Source organism: Urocampus carinirostris, chromosome 13 (assembly GCF_059441175.1).
Source record: "Urocampus carinirostris isolate Australia breed hairy pipefish chromosome 13, RoL_Ucar_1.0, whole genome shotgun sequence".
Lineage (NCBI taxonomy): Eukaryota > Metazoa > Chordata > Actinopteri > Syngnathiformes > Syngnathidae > Urocampus > Urocampus carinirostris.
Genome location: NC_142361.1, coordinates 40,812,248 through 40,825,950, shown reverse-complemented (window position 1 = coordinate 40,825,950; position 13,703 = coordinate 40,812,248). Strand labels below are relative to the sequence as shown.

Genomic DNA, 13,703 nt, shown 5'->3' with positions numbered 1-13,703 from the left:
TGTGTTTTTATTTTGGTTCTTTTGGTTTTATGAACTAAACCGAACCTTAATGCACCACTGAACATGTATGTTTATATATACATATATAATTTAAAAAAAATATAATTATTTACTGAAATGAAAAAAGAAAAAAAATCAAGAAATTTCATAAATGTTGAGTCAACAGAAATAGTGATTCCAAAAAAGTTCTACATCGATATATTTTCTCTGCATTAAAAAAGTGAACTCACTTTAGAAAGATGATGGTTTTCAGGGTTGCCAACAGCGGATTACAAAAATTATAAATTGTAATTTCCTGGACAATTCTTCAGAAAAGAAAGTCACGCCGACGTACGCGTCGCCGCCCCCTACTGCAGCGGAGGCGCCGTTACGCTCTTAACCGACGCTCAAGCGTTTTGTTGGCTGCGCTTTTTGCAGATGCGGTGCGGTCCCGGCACGTGCCGCGTGGGGGCCCCCTCCAGGGGCGGTTGCCCCCCGGGCCAGAACTGCCTCCCCGTGAGGGAGGGCCACTGCTTCGTCAAGCCTTGCCTGGGAATGGGCGAGTGTTGGCGCTCCGAGCCCTCGCCGCCCCTGCCCGGATGCCGAGCCGACGACCGGGACCGATGCTGCGCCAACGTCACTCTCACCTTCAACAAGGACATCTTGACCAGGGTCGGTTCCCTATTTGAAATGCTCTCCGCTTTCTTTGTTTGGCCCCGAATGGCTGCGCCGCGACCCCATCCTCTGATCCGAGCTTATTTTCACTCGATTTCAGTTTAAAACCCTAATATAAAACCGAAGCCCACCGTATTTTTGAAGTCAGAAAACACAAAATGCTTTGAAAGCCCCGTTTCAACCCCTAATCGGAAACCCTAGAAAACGCTTATGTAAAGCCGAAACCCTACTTGGGCTTTCAAACCCTAATATGGAGCTCAAACACTGCTTTGATGGAAATCCTGAGCACTTGAACTGCTTGGAAATGTGATATCGCTACATTTCTCGTTACAGTGCATTGTTTTCATAACACTATTAGTATAAATTTTGGAACTTTCCTGACATTCTCGTCTTATTTTTCCCATGAAAGTCTTAAATATGCGTTCACCCTGGAGTGCCACGTCCAATCTTATTGCATCGAGCAGAAACTTCATTTTAGGCCCAAACTGTCAATTGAATCCCTAAAAACACCTCAATCCCCTCGTTTCAAGCAGAATCCAGTTGAAGACTCGATGACCCCGATTTAAACCCTAAAAAGACCCTAAAAGTCGAACTCAAGCTTTCTTTTCATTCTCTGTTTCGTTTCCTCTTCAGGGCGTTCAGAGTTTGACGGTGGAGAACGTTTGCCACCAGCTCCGACGTTTGTACCTGCTGAAGAACTTCTCCTCGGAACATTCCGTCTCCATCGCTTGCGAGCCCTCCTTCTCCGCCGCCAACGAGATTCACGTCTGCATCGTGAGTTACGCCGGCTCGCTTTTCCCGGATGCCCGTCGGCCGTCGCTCGGGGTCGGAAGCGAGGCTCCTCCGTTATTGGCTCCGGCGTCACGGCATCGCAAAGAATCTATTTGCAGAATTCCCTCCCACGATGCCCATCGTCTCTCTTGTTGAGTGGCTTTCACGGTTCCGTCGTGCGGCGCTTGGCGCGTCGGTATAAAATGTGAAAGATCTCCTGCTTGTGACCGGGTGGAGACATGTGTTGCCCTGGGGAGGGATGGGCGCCACCAGGCTGTACTCGCCCAAGGGAAACGGGGCGCTTAAGGGATCCGACCCACCGTAAATGAATACGTAACGGGAAAAATGACGTATCGTTGATACAATTGCAAAATGCTAAAGTCGATGCTAAAAACGGTTTGGAAGAAATATTCTTGTTTAAAACATATTTGAATATCTTAAACGTAAAATCCCGACTCGGTTCACTTTCAAGATGTCCGCCTGCGTTCGCTCGACGATATTTAAAATCCCGTCTCCCGTCGGTTTGTGTCCCGGCATCCTGAAAATGCTGATAGGCGATCGGCTGAACTTTCGCCCACAATGATCTTTTGCTCTCCTCGTTTGTTTGATTTCGACAGGAAATAACAAAGCGTTTTTCTATAAATGTGCTAGGGCTGATGCTAAAGGTTGAAAGGACCAATGTTTTTTGATATCCCCGCGTAAGCTTTTGGTCTCGAGGCTTGCGGCGATGCTAAAAGGAAAAGCAAATACATGATAACCACGGAAAATTGGGTTTGTGGCGATCAAGAATGACAAAGAATAAACATGAAGCGTTACCCTCGCCGACAAGGAGGCAATGAACACAAGCCTGGCAAGGTTTTAAAAGCCAATTGTATTTGAATCCGCTGTGTTAAGTTCCTCAAGCATTCGCTCACGAGCATCCTTTTCTATTCTCGCTAACAGCGATTCAACTCCGTCGGGACTCTCATTTTTCTTTTCTGGTTTTCTAGTCGACGGACGAGCGGGGCTCCGACGGCGGCTCCCTCAAAGATCTGACGGAGCGCCTGGTGGACCTGGTCAGCAAACGCAACGCCAACAACAGCGTGGTGGCCTCCATCGTGGAGGTGCGCGTGCCAAGACCCAGCAAAACCGGTACGAGTGCGAGTCGTCGGGCCGGGGGCTCGGAGAAGGTCGGGTCGGATCCGTAAATTCGGCCGCCGGGCCTAGCCTGACCAGAGAAATAGGCATCCAAGCAGTAATAGATCTGGATAGCGGGAAAAAGGGCAACATTCAAAAATGCTTTGTGCCGGCAGACAAAGAGGACTATTCAAATAGATGTGCAAAAGTCACTTGGCCTAAAGCGAGAACTAACCCGGGGCCATCACCACCCTAAACAAGCAAACACAACTGAAAACTCGCTGATCTGCATCTCTATAGCGCTTTTCAAGTCACTGAAGACCTCCCAAAGCGCTTTACAACGCGCTCGACACTCATTCATTCACTCGGACCACGTCGGCCACGCAAGGCTCCTACCTGCTTATCGGGGCAACAACGGTAAAACAAAATGAAGAACTACCGATAAAGTGCAAATTTGATTACTGTTACTTTAAAAATAATGCAATGGAAACGGTTCTTATGTCATTAGCAACAACAAATAGATAAAAGTGGAGACAGAATATAAATCACGTTTCGCTTCTACGCAGTTTTTCACAGTTGTTTAGGGTGGTGATGGCCCTGGGGATGGAACTGTCCTTGAGGCGGTTAGTTCTTGCTTAAAGGGATCCGTCTTTCAGACTGGGTAGAGAGCAGCCCATGGTTTTCCGGGCTGCGTTGATAACCGTTTGAAGTTCTCCCCTCGTCCTCTTTTCTGGTTCCCGCGCTGACCCTTTACACGTTTTGTCCCCCCTCCCTCAGACTACCTGGTGCCTTTGCTGAGCTCGGTCTTCATCGTCCTGTGGTTCCTGGTCCTGGTCTCTCTCCTGCTGTGGTGCATGCGGCGGCGGCGGAAACAGAGCAACCCCGGCGGAGGGGCCGGCGGGGGGCCCGGCGGGGGGGCCCCCGGGGCCGAGGACAACACCACCAACAACGTCCGGGAGCAGCTGAACCAGATCAAGAACCCCATCCACAAACACGCGGTGGCCATCAAGGACTACGACGACAAGAACTCGCTGGTGGCCCGCATGAGGACAAACGTCCCCGAGGGGGACGAGGACAAGGGGGGCCGCCTCCCCAAGGGCCGCTTCGCCTACTCGCCGGTGGAGCGCGGCGACAAGATGGCCGCCCCCGCCAAGCACCCCAATTGGACTAACAAACGAGACAACAGAGACTTGGAGACGGCAAACAGCATCAACAGAATGGACTACATTGTATAGCCCCCGAGCCGCGTTGCTGTGCAACCGAACCCTAAACCGGGGGGACGGGGCCCCCCCCCCCCCCCTAGCCGCCGTGCCCCAGCGCCCGCCCGCCGCAGTATTTTTCTTGAATTTGAGTTTTGACGAGCCGGCTTCCGCCGGCATTGACGGTTGCTTTGGTTGGCTGGAAAACAAACGCAAGGCACTGGGATTACATTTCACTGTAGAATGTTAAGTTTTTCGGGGACCCCTCCCCCCCCGGCCTGGCTGGCCCTGCCCCCGTGCTTTTTTTTTTTTTTTTTTAAGTGGACACACGGGCTCCTGTTATAGAGGACCGATCCTTCTATATGTAGAAATAAATAGCTTCTGCCGTAGGAATCATATTTGCCGCAATTGTGACTCTTCCGTATAGTCGTCATTGATTATGCCACGAGACAACGTTACCGGAATGAGAAGGCAGTCCGTTCGATTCAGCTTTTCACCTGTCGCGGACAAACCGATAGGTAAAAAGCTCTGTCACTTATTCATTTGCGGCGAAGTAAACGATGAAAATAAAAGAAAAAAGATTGGCCGGGAAATTCTCAACGCACCAAAATAAAAGACGACATGGACGACGGGGGGAAAAATGGCCACACGAGTGACGGATTAAACGACAGAGTACGAGACGAATCGGACAATAAAACGATGACCTTAACGATGAAATAAATGACAAAATATCCAAAGAAACGTCAAAATACTCGACAAGATTTTGGACAAAATATCAACTAAGTACAGGACAAGCTTTGCAACGAAATAATCGGCAAACTTTTGATACGATAAAGGACAAAATTGGAGAATCGTGGCGAGCTTCTCGACAAAATACGTAACGGAATTCAAGACGAAAAACTTAGTACGTGACCAAATAAATGAAAACGCAACAATAAATCATTTCATAGGTACAAATACATCCATTTGTAGCCATTTATACTTGTACATGGATTTCTCCATATGTCAGGATTTGTCCTCCATATCCAGTTTGTAATTGTTGTACAATGACTAAAAGAACTCTGTTGTGTTCTGCGCTAGCGAGCGCTCCTCTTTTTTTAGTGTGTTTTTTGGAGCGAGTGCCTTCTTCAGCTATTTTTTTTCGGCCTCGAATGAGGAAAAAAAAAAGAACTGTATTATTTATTTTATTTTGGAGGGGAGGAGGGGGCGGGGCCCGACGTCTGCAAAATGAAGAATTTATGTGTCGATTTAGAGCGTGTAGATATGTACATTTTCTTTTTTATTAATCATTGTGTATATTTGATTTATTAATTTAATAATCAAGAGCCTTAAGATATCATTCCCTTTTATTTATATGTTGTGTCTAGTTTGAAGGTTTTGATCATTTCTTCCTCTACAAAAAGCCAAAAAATGTCTGAATCGGAGCGCCAGAATTTGGCGTCGTTTTTACACGTTTTGTTTGTCGACCGGAGACGAGCGCGGGAAATAAAGGCCGAGAATCGGCACGCCGGCAGACATATCGCTTGCCCAAAAGAATCGAGGGAACAAAAAAAGTTGGACGGTCGCGGAGATCCGTCCGCCATCGACGAGGAGGATTCCCATCCGAATACGCCAGATTTCATCGACCGGTTCTGGACGCCGACGCTCCGGAACCGAATCCAGAAACTTTTTTCTTTTTCCGGTTCCTTGACGAAATTTTTCAAAGACAAACGTCTGGTTTCGCCAGATCCCGGCGACTCTTTTGCCCGTTTGTAATGAACTCGAGAACGATGTGGATTCTTATTTTGAAAGTTGTATTTATTAAATATTTTGTATGAAAAGAGGATTAAAGACGCCTTTGTTCTGGAAAGCGACTCTCATATGTTTCATCTTATCAAACGTCCGCTGCCGTTAATTGTTGCACAAGCCGGCATTTTTCACATGTAAAATGATACTTGAGACCTTGTGTGACTTGTAATCTTCCTACTTTGACAATAAAATCAACTTCTCGTTCGAAAGCTTAGAAATGCTCTACAACCCTAAATGAGTTTCTCCTTTGAAGCCCTGTGTTGAAACCTTAAACACACTTCGACACCCTTCATTTGGTGCCCGAACCCTAGATTCAAAACATTTGAAATCTTAAACGCGCTTTAAAACCCTTTTCAGCCGAAACGACTCTAAAACCACATTTTGAAACCATAAACTCACTGTGAAACCCTAGTTTGAAGCCCAAACCCATTGTGTGAAAACTTAAAAAAACGAAACACTAGCATTTTCCGTGATTTTCTATGTGTAGGTCTCGCTGTTTCAGAAAGCGGCCATTTCGAGACTCCAAACAAACCCGTGACTCGTGACATCATACAGACTTGACTTTGCTCCACAACAGTCTGACGACCTGCCAGTGGAACATTGACGGGCTATCACCTTTCGAAACCCGAAAAACACTTTCAAACCCGAATTTAAGTAGAAAAACTCATTTCAATGGTTATGGATGAGGGTTTTGGTTGAATTTGTAAGAGCTCGGATAGCTTAAATGGTAAAATGCGTGTCTACCACTCACAAGGTTCTGGGTTCTATCCCCAGACTAGACATTACGTATTTCATGTTTTTGTTAGTGCAACAACTGAATCGTAGCTTCAACCAAAACCAGAGCCCTAGAATTTGTACTGCCTGGACCGGGGATTGAACCCACCATCTAATAGTTACATTACTTGCATCTTACCATTTGAGCTATCAGTGCACCTACGATAATTGAGTGTTAGGAATATTAGACATATTGTTTTGGTCAGAACAAGGGTAAGAACAAGAGCTGAGGTCAATGTTTCTAAACAGTATTGGTAGCTCAACTAGTAAGATGCCCGCATACCATCTGTGAGGTTCTGGGTTCACTTCCCAGTCTGGGAAGCTTATATGAAGGCAATAGGTTTTTTTAGAGCAACCAAAACACTAAATTCAACGAAAACCATAATCATACTGAGAGTTGAACCCACACCTATTAGTTGTTATACTGTCTTCTTACCACCTGAGCCACTCGGCTCTTGCAATATCCTACCCTTGATCCTATCTCCAACAAAAAACATAACCCTTGTTACAGACAAAATCCTAACGCCAATTCCAACTAAAACCTTAACCCCGGTTCCAGCCAAAAGCGTAACCCTAGTCCAAACCAAAACTATAACCCTGCTTACAGCCAAAACCGTGACCCAAGCTACTACACCAACTAATGAGGGCACCCACTAAAGTTCTCCTTATTGGGGTTTGATATGAAATCTCTTTGGTGCATTCCGGTCCAACCCTAGTTACAGCCAAACCCCTAACTCCAACTAATACCTGAACCCCAGTTCGAAGCAAAATCCTGACTCAAACAAAACTTGTATTGATTTGACTAGGCATTGAACAGACGACACTTTGAGTACAATGCACGCTTCTTATCATGTGAGCTATCAGTTCTTCTTCTAATTTCAATCAATTTTTTTAGAGTTTAGCTCCAACCAAAACCATAACAACCAAAACCAGTACTATCTTGATAAGGTATTGAACCCAGGAGTCTTTAAGTAGGATAAATGCACCTTACCATTTGCGCTACTAGCACACAGTCTAATATAAACCACCACTCTGATTCTAACCCTAGTTTAAGCTAAGACCAAAAGCCTTCAACTCACAATCCTTTGTGTGTTTGTCAGTGACAGCATTGATAGTTCTAATGGAAAAATCTTTGAACTAAACTCGCAGGGTTCTGGATTCAATCCACAGCCATGACAATACATATTTTAGTATTAGGGTTTTTGTTGGAGCAACACAATAACCCAGATTTTATTCTGACTTGACTACGGAGTAAACCCGCACCCCTTCAAGCGTAATACAACCACCGTATTGTGCGAGTTACTCGTCATATTACAAATTCCAAACATAACTTAAATTTTAACCGCTCCGACACCAACCAACTAACAAACTAACAATGGCTTCAACCCCAGCAAAAACCCTAACTCTAACTAAGACCTGAACCCCAGCTCCGGCCAATATCCTAACTCAACCAAAACCTGTACTGGCATGCCTAGGGATTGAATCCATAACTCTAGGAGTGTAATACAAGCATTTTACCATTTCAGTTACCAATTCATCTTCTAATTTTGACCAAAACTGTAACCCTAAGCATAGCTCCAACCAAAACCATTACCGTAATTGAAGCCTCAACCCCATCTCCAACACTAACCACAATACCCAGCCCGTATTCCTGGGAATGAAACCCATGACCTTACATGTGAAAATCAAGTACCTTACCAGTAATGAAAAACAATTTAAAGCCTAACCCCATAAAGATAGAGATTTTCATGCCTGACATGTAGTTTGAAAACCTTAAAATGGATGTAAAACCCAAATTTGAAACACATAACAGAGATAGATAGATAGAACGGGCATAGACATATATCGATCTATCTACCTATCTATCTATCTAATAGATAGATAGTGATAAATAGACAGATAGAGATTGATAGAGATAGATTAGATAGAACAGATTAACAGGATGGCCTCGGGGTGCTGTGTTGTAGTTTAGCAACAGAGGTGTGGATGACGTCACACGCTAGCCAAAAGTTGGACGTCCCTGCAGCAGATGGAAATCTTTGTGCCCAGGGTTACACCGCCTCGTGTTCACGTAGATAGTGAGTCCGCCTCCTCTCCGCTTCCTGCATGCTTTTGTGTCTCTGTCTGCCCTAACAGCGCTGAAGTAGCTCCGGGTAGCTCCACGTTAGCGTCCAGATATTGAAAGCCTTTGGCTATAAAACCTTAGTTGAAAACTTTGAATGACATTTTAAAACGTTAGGGTCGGCCGGTTTCCAGTTGTTAGAATCGTAAAATATGGCCACGTGTGCCTATTTGGTGCGGATGATCTCACAAAGGTGAGCAAAAAGAAGATTGCATCTTTATTCAGCAACGCACGGGAAAAGGGTTCGGGGTGTCGGAGTGTAAAACAAGTCAGATTTAAATAACGTATGAATCAATCCTCTCAGACTGGATTTGTCCAGCATTTACCTTTGAGCAGATTCTGCACTGGATTACATGCGAGGGGAAGATTAGCGCTACCTAAGGAGAAACATTTCCAATGGCGTCCATGCCTTTTTGAGGGGAATTCATTTCATTATTGTTAGTACATATTTCAAAAATGTGATTATCAATAGTCGACTGATTACTACAATTCCTTTCTTTTGTATTTCGTTGAAAGAATTTAAGGACAAAGAGGCTCATTTGAAACTCTCAACCCTTAAAACCAAATTTGAAACAGAAAACCTAGTTGGAAAGGCGAGAATGGCTTGAAAGGCCAAATTTGAAGCAGAACGTTGAGCTGAAACTCAAATTCAAAACCCTGAATACACTTTAAACCCCAAATTGAAAGCAGAAAATCAAGTTGAAACTTTATTTAAAAAATCCCAATTTGAAAACCAAAAAGTGACAGAAAACTCCATTCCTAAACCCAAAATAGACGTAAATGAGATGAAACTATAAACTGATGGCTATTTTACATGTTTGGAGGGGGATTCAAAGACTAGATTTGAGAAAACCTTGAAGTTAAATATTAAAGCGGACCTGCATTTGATGAAAAACTAATCCTGGATTTTGACCTCCAAATCACTTGATGTAGCGACCGAGCCTGTCCATCAAGAACCTACAGAGCGATGCACACAGCAGTTTTTCAGCCCGGCGCCGTCTGCGCCGAAGGTGAATACGTCAGTATTCTGGTTTGCAGTATTTTGTTGCATTTTTACAAAAGAGCTCTGCTTGCACCTTGTTTTGAAACCATTATTTCTAAAAAAAAAAAAAAAATGAAGGTCAAAATGAACCTCGACGATCTTATGTCATTGTGGGAGGGACAAGTTTATGTTTGTTGAGATGGGAAACGGATTCTGGCATTATTATTATTTATCAAATCATCAAACGGTAAATGGAATGTGTTACTCAATGAGAACAGGTTTGGATGTTTTGCTGGAAATTGTATTAGAATTCAGGCTGTTGCCCCCAAAAAAAAGAAAATATTTTGCTATTATGGTTCTTTGGGAGAAAAAAGTTACCCGACTCTGCTGCGCTACCTCAACGAGCCTCCGTCCTCGAAAATCCCGAGAGCATATAACCGGACGGACATGAGGACGGACAGAGAGACACACGCGCAAACAAATATGAGGGAAAGCGCTTTATAGAAAAAAAAAAAAAAAAAAGCGAACGTGCAACTAGCAATCCATCAGAGGCGAGCCGGAGCCAGCGTAGCATTGGGATGAGGTTTTGGTCTGGCTCCTGCCTGTCTGAAATCCCCCGTCTTCCTCACCAAAGCCCAATTAAAGCTTTTCCACTCTCCTTCTCTTGACCGCCGCTACTTGTGGGCGGAGGCGCCGTTCCGTTTCCACTATTTGACAAAAACATAACTCGCCGCGCTCGTGCATCCATTTTGCAACAATGGCTTTCTCTCGGTCCGTCCCCCTCAGGAGCGTTTGGCTCGACGTAATCTCGAGGTTCTGGGCAGGGTTTCCTCCGACCTGGAAGTCATCGGGGACGCCCGCTTGACGGACGGGCCCCTCCGATTTGCGGTCAACCTGTTTGGCTCGCTCGCGAGGTGGGGCCCGCCATCGGGTTTTCCTCCCGAGGCGGTTTTCTTGTCGTCAGAGCCCGGGGAAGCCTCGGACCGGTCTAGGGAAAGGGGCGGGGTTGCGTCATTCGCAGCCGGGAGACCTTCCCTCTCGGCCCGGAACGGATCTCGCGCATCCTCGGGTTTCTCAATCTCGCTCCGATCCGGTTCCCGGACCGAAAGCGGCTTCTGAGGAGAAACGCCGCCGATCTCGGCATCCGGTCCCCGGACCTCGCTCGCCGGAACATGGGACGAACGGCCATCTTTAGGTTCCTGGCAGGTTCCTTCCCAGGTTTGCTCTCGCCGGACTTCTGAGTTTTGGGCCCTGAACAAGACAAGCAGACGCTGGAGCCCGGAAAGTTCTGAATGAGATCATACCGACATCTTTTGAAGCCTCTTTGTTTTCGCGGCGCAGTCGAAAGACTCTTGGATTTCTCCCTCTCTGGAAAAATATTCCGATCGGCTTTGTTGGCCCGGCCCGGTCTGGGGAGGACAAACAGAATCCGTGTCAACAAAAAATATTATAGCTGGCGAGCTCGGGAGAGTTCTGGCCCGGCCGCCGGCAGCTGTCGTCTTTTGGCGCTGGAGGGTCGGGCTCGCCCGGCCCGAAAACGATATGGCAACGACTGTATTTTAAATACTTTGACAGCGGAACACAAAAACAACGTACACTTTGCAACAAAAGACCTGAATCGTACAACTTGTAAAATGGTCGTCTTCAAGGATAATAAAATAAAATGACACTTTTCTAATTTAAAAAGGATAGTTAATATTATTTAGCACCATCTAGTGGTAAAAAAAGTTTCATTCATTTAAAACAATGCTAATTGATTTAAATGAGGGGTTAAAGCGTCCTGGCACAGTTCTGAGGACATGGGATCAAATCCTCCTGTGCGGGGTTTGCATGTTCTTCCCGCTCTTAAGTGGGTTTCATCCGGGCGCTCCGGTTTCCTCCCATGTTCCAAAAATACACATGTCAGATTATTTGACCGGTCCAAATTGAACCTAGGTTTGAATGAGTCAGTGATACACCTCGTCTCTTTAATGTTAGCATAACCCACGTAAATTATGGATTTATGTATTACTGATTGATTTTCACATAATTTATTGATGAGGTTTTTTTTTCATCTTATTTTGTGAGTCATTAAAAAGATATATATTTGAGAACAGTTTTTAATCAAACGTTATCTTGCGAAAAACCCAGTGGCTCAACCTCACCCGGACCCTAGCTCCGTCAGAACCCACGAAAATCGAGTTTAAGACCCCCGGTCCGCGTCATATGCAATGCTGTTCTAATATTGGTTTACACCACGTCATCATGAAAACGCTGATATGCTATTGGCTGAACGACCTCCCACGATGCTTTTCTCTTTCACCTTTCAGTTCAGAATCCCGATTGCTTCAGAAAGACAAGACAACGATGGAAGATTGTGTTTTACGTACTGCATTTATTTGTTTGCAGTGATGCCAAAGGGGGAAGCAAAAACAAGATCGCCAACTACTCCTTCTTTCACTTTCTAAATGGTCTTTCTTGTTCTTCTTTTTTCTATTTATTTGTTTGTTTTGAATGTGCAGTTCCCGATCTTAAAACATTAGCGCGGACAAATGTGGAGTCAGGTATGGTTGGAAGTGTCCGATACCATTAAATGATGGTTATATACACCGGTCTTTATGTATTTTGCCATACATATATTTGAGATAACATAACATTACTATTCCTTCTTCTTCTTTTTTTATCAACCGATGTTTCTAAATCGTCTCCAGACATGAAACTCAGAGCGATTTGTGGAAATACTTCATCAGAAGTCAAGTCGAGTCACATTTATTTGTATAACTCTTAATCGCGAGACTACACAGGTTACATTGACGCCATGCCCTGGTCTTAAACCAACATGCGGGCAAGGAAAAACTCAAAATTTCAGCATGAGGAAAATGAAAAACCTTGAGAAAGGGCCTCACAAGCGGTCATCCCTCTTCCAGGATGAATGTAAGCCTAGTTAAACAAAAAAATCCATCGCAGCCTCTGTAATAATTCAAATTGACAACCCGATGTGATGTCAAGGTTCAACACAAATACATTTGACAACGTACGAGGATCAAGGGCAATGTCATAATCTTGGTGTCTTGAAACCAAATCAAAAAGAAATACAAAGTGCGGTTAAAACGTTTCTCAGATCGTTGCGATCCAATAAGCGGTGGCTAAACTGATTAGTCCAATATGGAAAGGCGAAATGCGGCTTGGCCGGCGTCTCCGAACGCGCTGCGGAAAAAAATGATTTGCGACAGTTCCATGCAACGGAGGGAGGAAGACGCAAATGGGAGCACTAAAAAGACTCGTCCGATTCATTTGCCGTTTGAGGAATTGAGCGGAAAAATGTGCACTGCAAAAACAATTGGTTTAATTTTCTTTTTAAGAATATAACGGACTTGTCCACGAGATGAATTATTATCGTTTGGTTGATCTGCACATGCGACCGCAAGAAATGGGTCGTTAGGCTTAGGTTCTAAAAATCATACATGAAGCCCAAACCCCATTTTGCAACCTTTGCATGAAGCCAACAAATGATTTCAAAACCTATTTGAAGCTGAAACCCTAATTGGAAACACTTAAAAACTCTAGTTTGAAATACTAAGTCAAAACCCTAAATATACTTTAAAACCCTAGTTTGAGACCCGAGTTGGAAACTAAATGCTTAAAATCTTAATATGAAACATTTAAATACTAATATGAAGCATAGACTCTAGTTTAAAACCCTAATTCAAGACCCACCAAAAGCTTTGAAAGCCTGATTTGAAGCCAAGACTTTATCCATCCATCCATCTATTATCTGCACCGCTTATCCTCAGTAAGGTCACGGGGGCGCTGGAGCTCATCCCAGCTATCTTCGGGCAGCGGGCAGGGGACACCCTCAACTACTTGCCAGCCAATCGCCAAGACTCTAAAAACACTTTAAAACTCATAGCAATATTCAAAGCTGTAACGGTGATTCAAAGCCCCAAAACACTATCTTGAAGCCGAAACCTGAACATACTTTAAAACCAAAACCCTGGTTTGAAACCCTTGTCAGTGGTTAGCGCGTGTGTGGCACAGTTCTGAGGGTCATGGGTTCAAATCCAGCTACCAACCTTCCTGTGCGGAGTTTGCATGTTCTCCCGTGCTTGTGTGGGTTTCCTCCGGGCACTCCGGTTTCCTCCCACATTCCAAAGACATGCATGTCAGCTTATTTGGCTTAACCAAATTTTCCCTAGGAGTGAATGAGCGAGCGAATTGTCTGTCCCTGTGTGCCCTGCGACTGGCCGGCAACCAGTTGAGGGTGTCCCCTGCCCACTGCCTGAAGCTAGCTGGGATGGGCTCCAGCACTCCCGCGACC

The 13,703-nt window shown here is 44.9% G+C and overlaps 2 protein-coding genes across 2 annotated transcripts in view; one reads left to right on the top strand and one right to left on the bottom strand.

The window, feature by feature from the left end:
• Positions 1–4,114, top strand: part of jag1b (jagged canonical Notch ligand 1b) — a 64,443-nt gene extending 60,329 nt beyond the window's left edge. Inside the window, exons 22-25 of the mRNA XM_088350949.1 lie at positions 418–651; positions 1,288–1,428; positions 2,415–2,556; positions 3,319–4,114. Of these exons, the coding sequence (XP_088207075.1) occupies positions 418–651; positions 1,288–1,428; positions 2,415–2,556; positions 3,319–3,776 (975 nt within the window). The 3' untranslated portion in view covers positions 3,777–4,114. The remainder of the gene's footprint in view (positions 1–417; positions 652–1,287; positions 1,429–2,414; positions 2,557–3,318) is intronic.
• Positions 4,115–9,890: 5,776 nt separating this feature from the next.
• Positions 9,891–13,703, bottom strand: part of slx4ip (SLX4 interacting protein) — a 51,851-nt gene continuing 48,038 nt past the window's right edge. Inside the window, exons 6-7 of the mRNA XM_088351366.1 lie at positions 10,715–10,815; positions 9,891–10,657 (exon numbers count right to left, since the gene is read on the bottom strand). Of these exons, the coding sequence (XP_088207492.1) occupies positions 10,189–10,657; positions 10,715–10,815 (570 nt within the window). The 3' untranslated portion in view covers positions 9,891–10,188. The remainder of the gene's footprint in view (positions 10,658–10,714; positions 10,816–13,703) is intronic.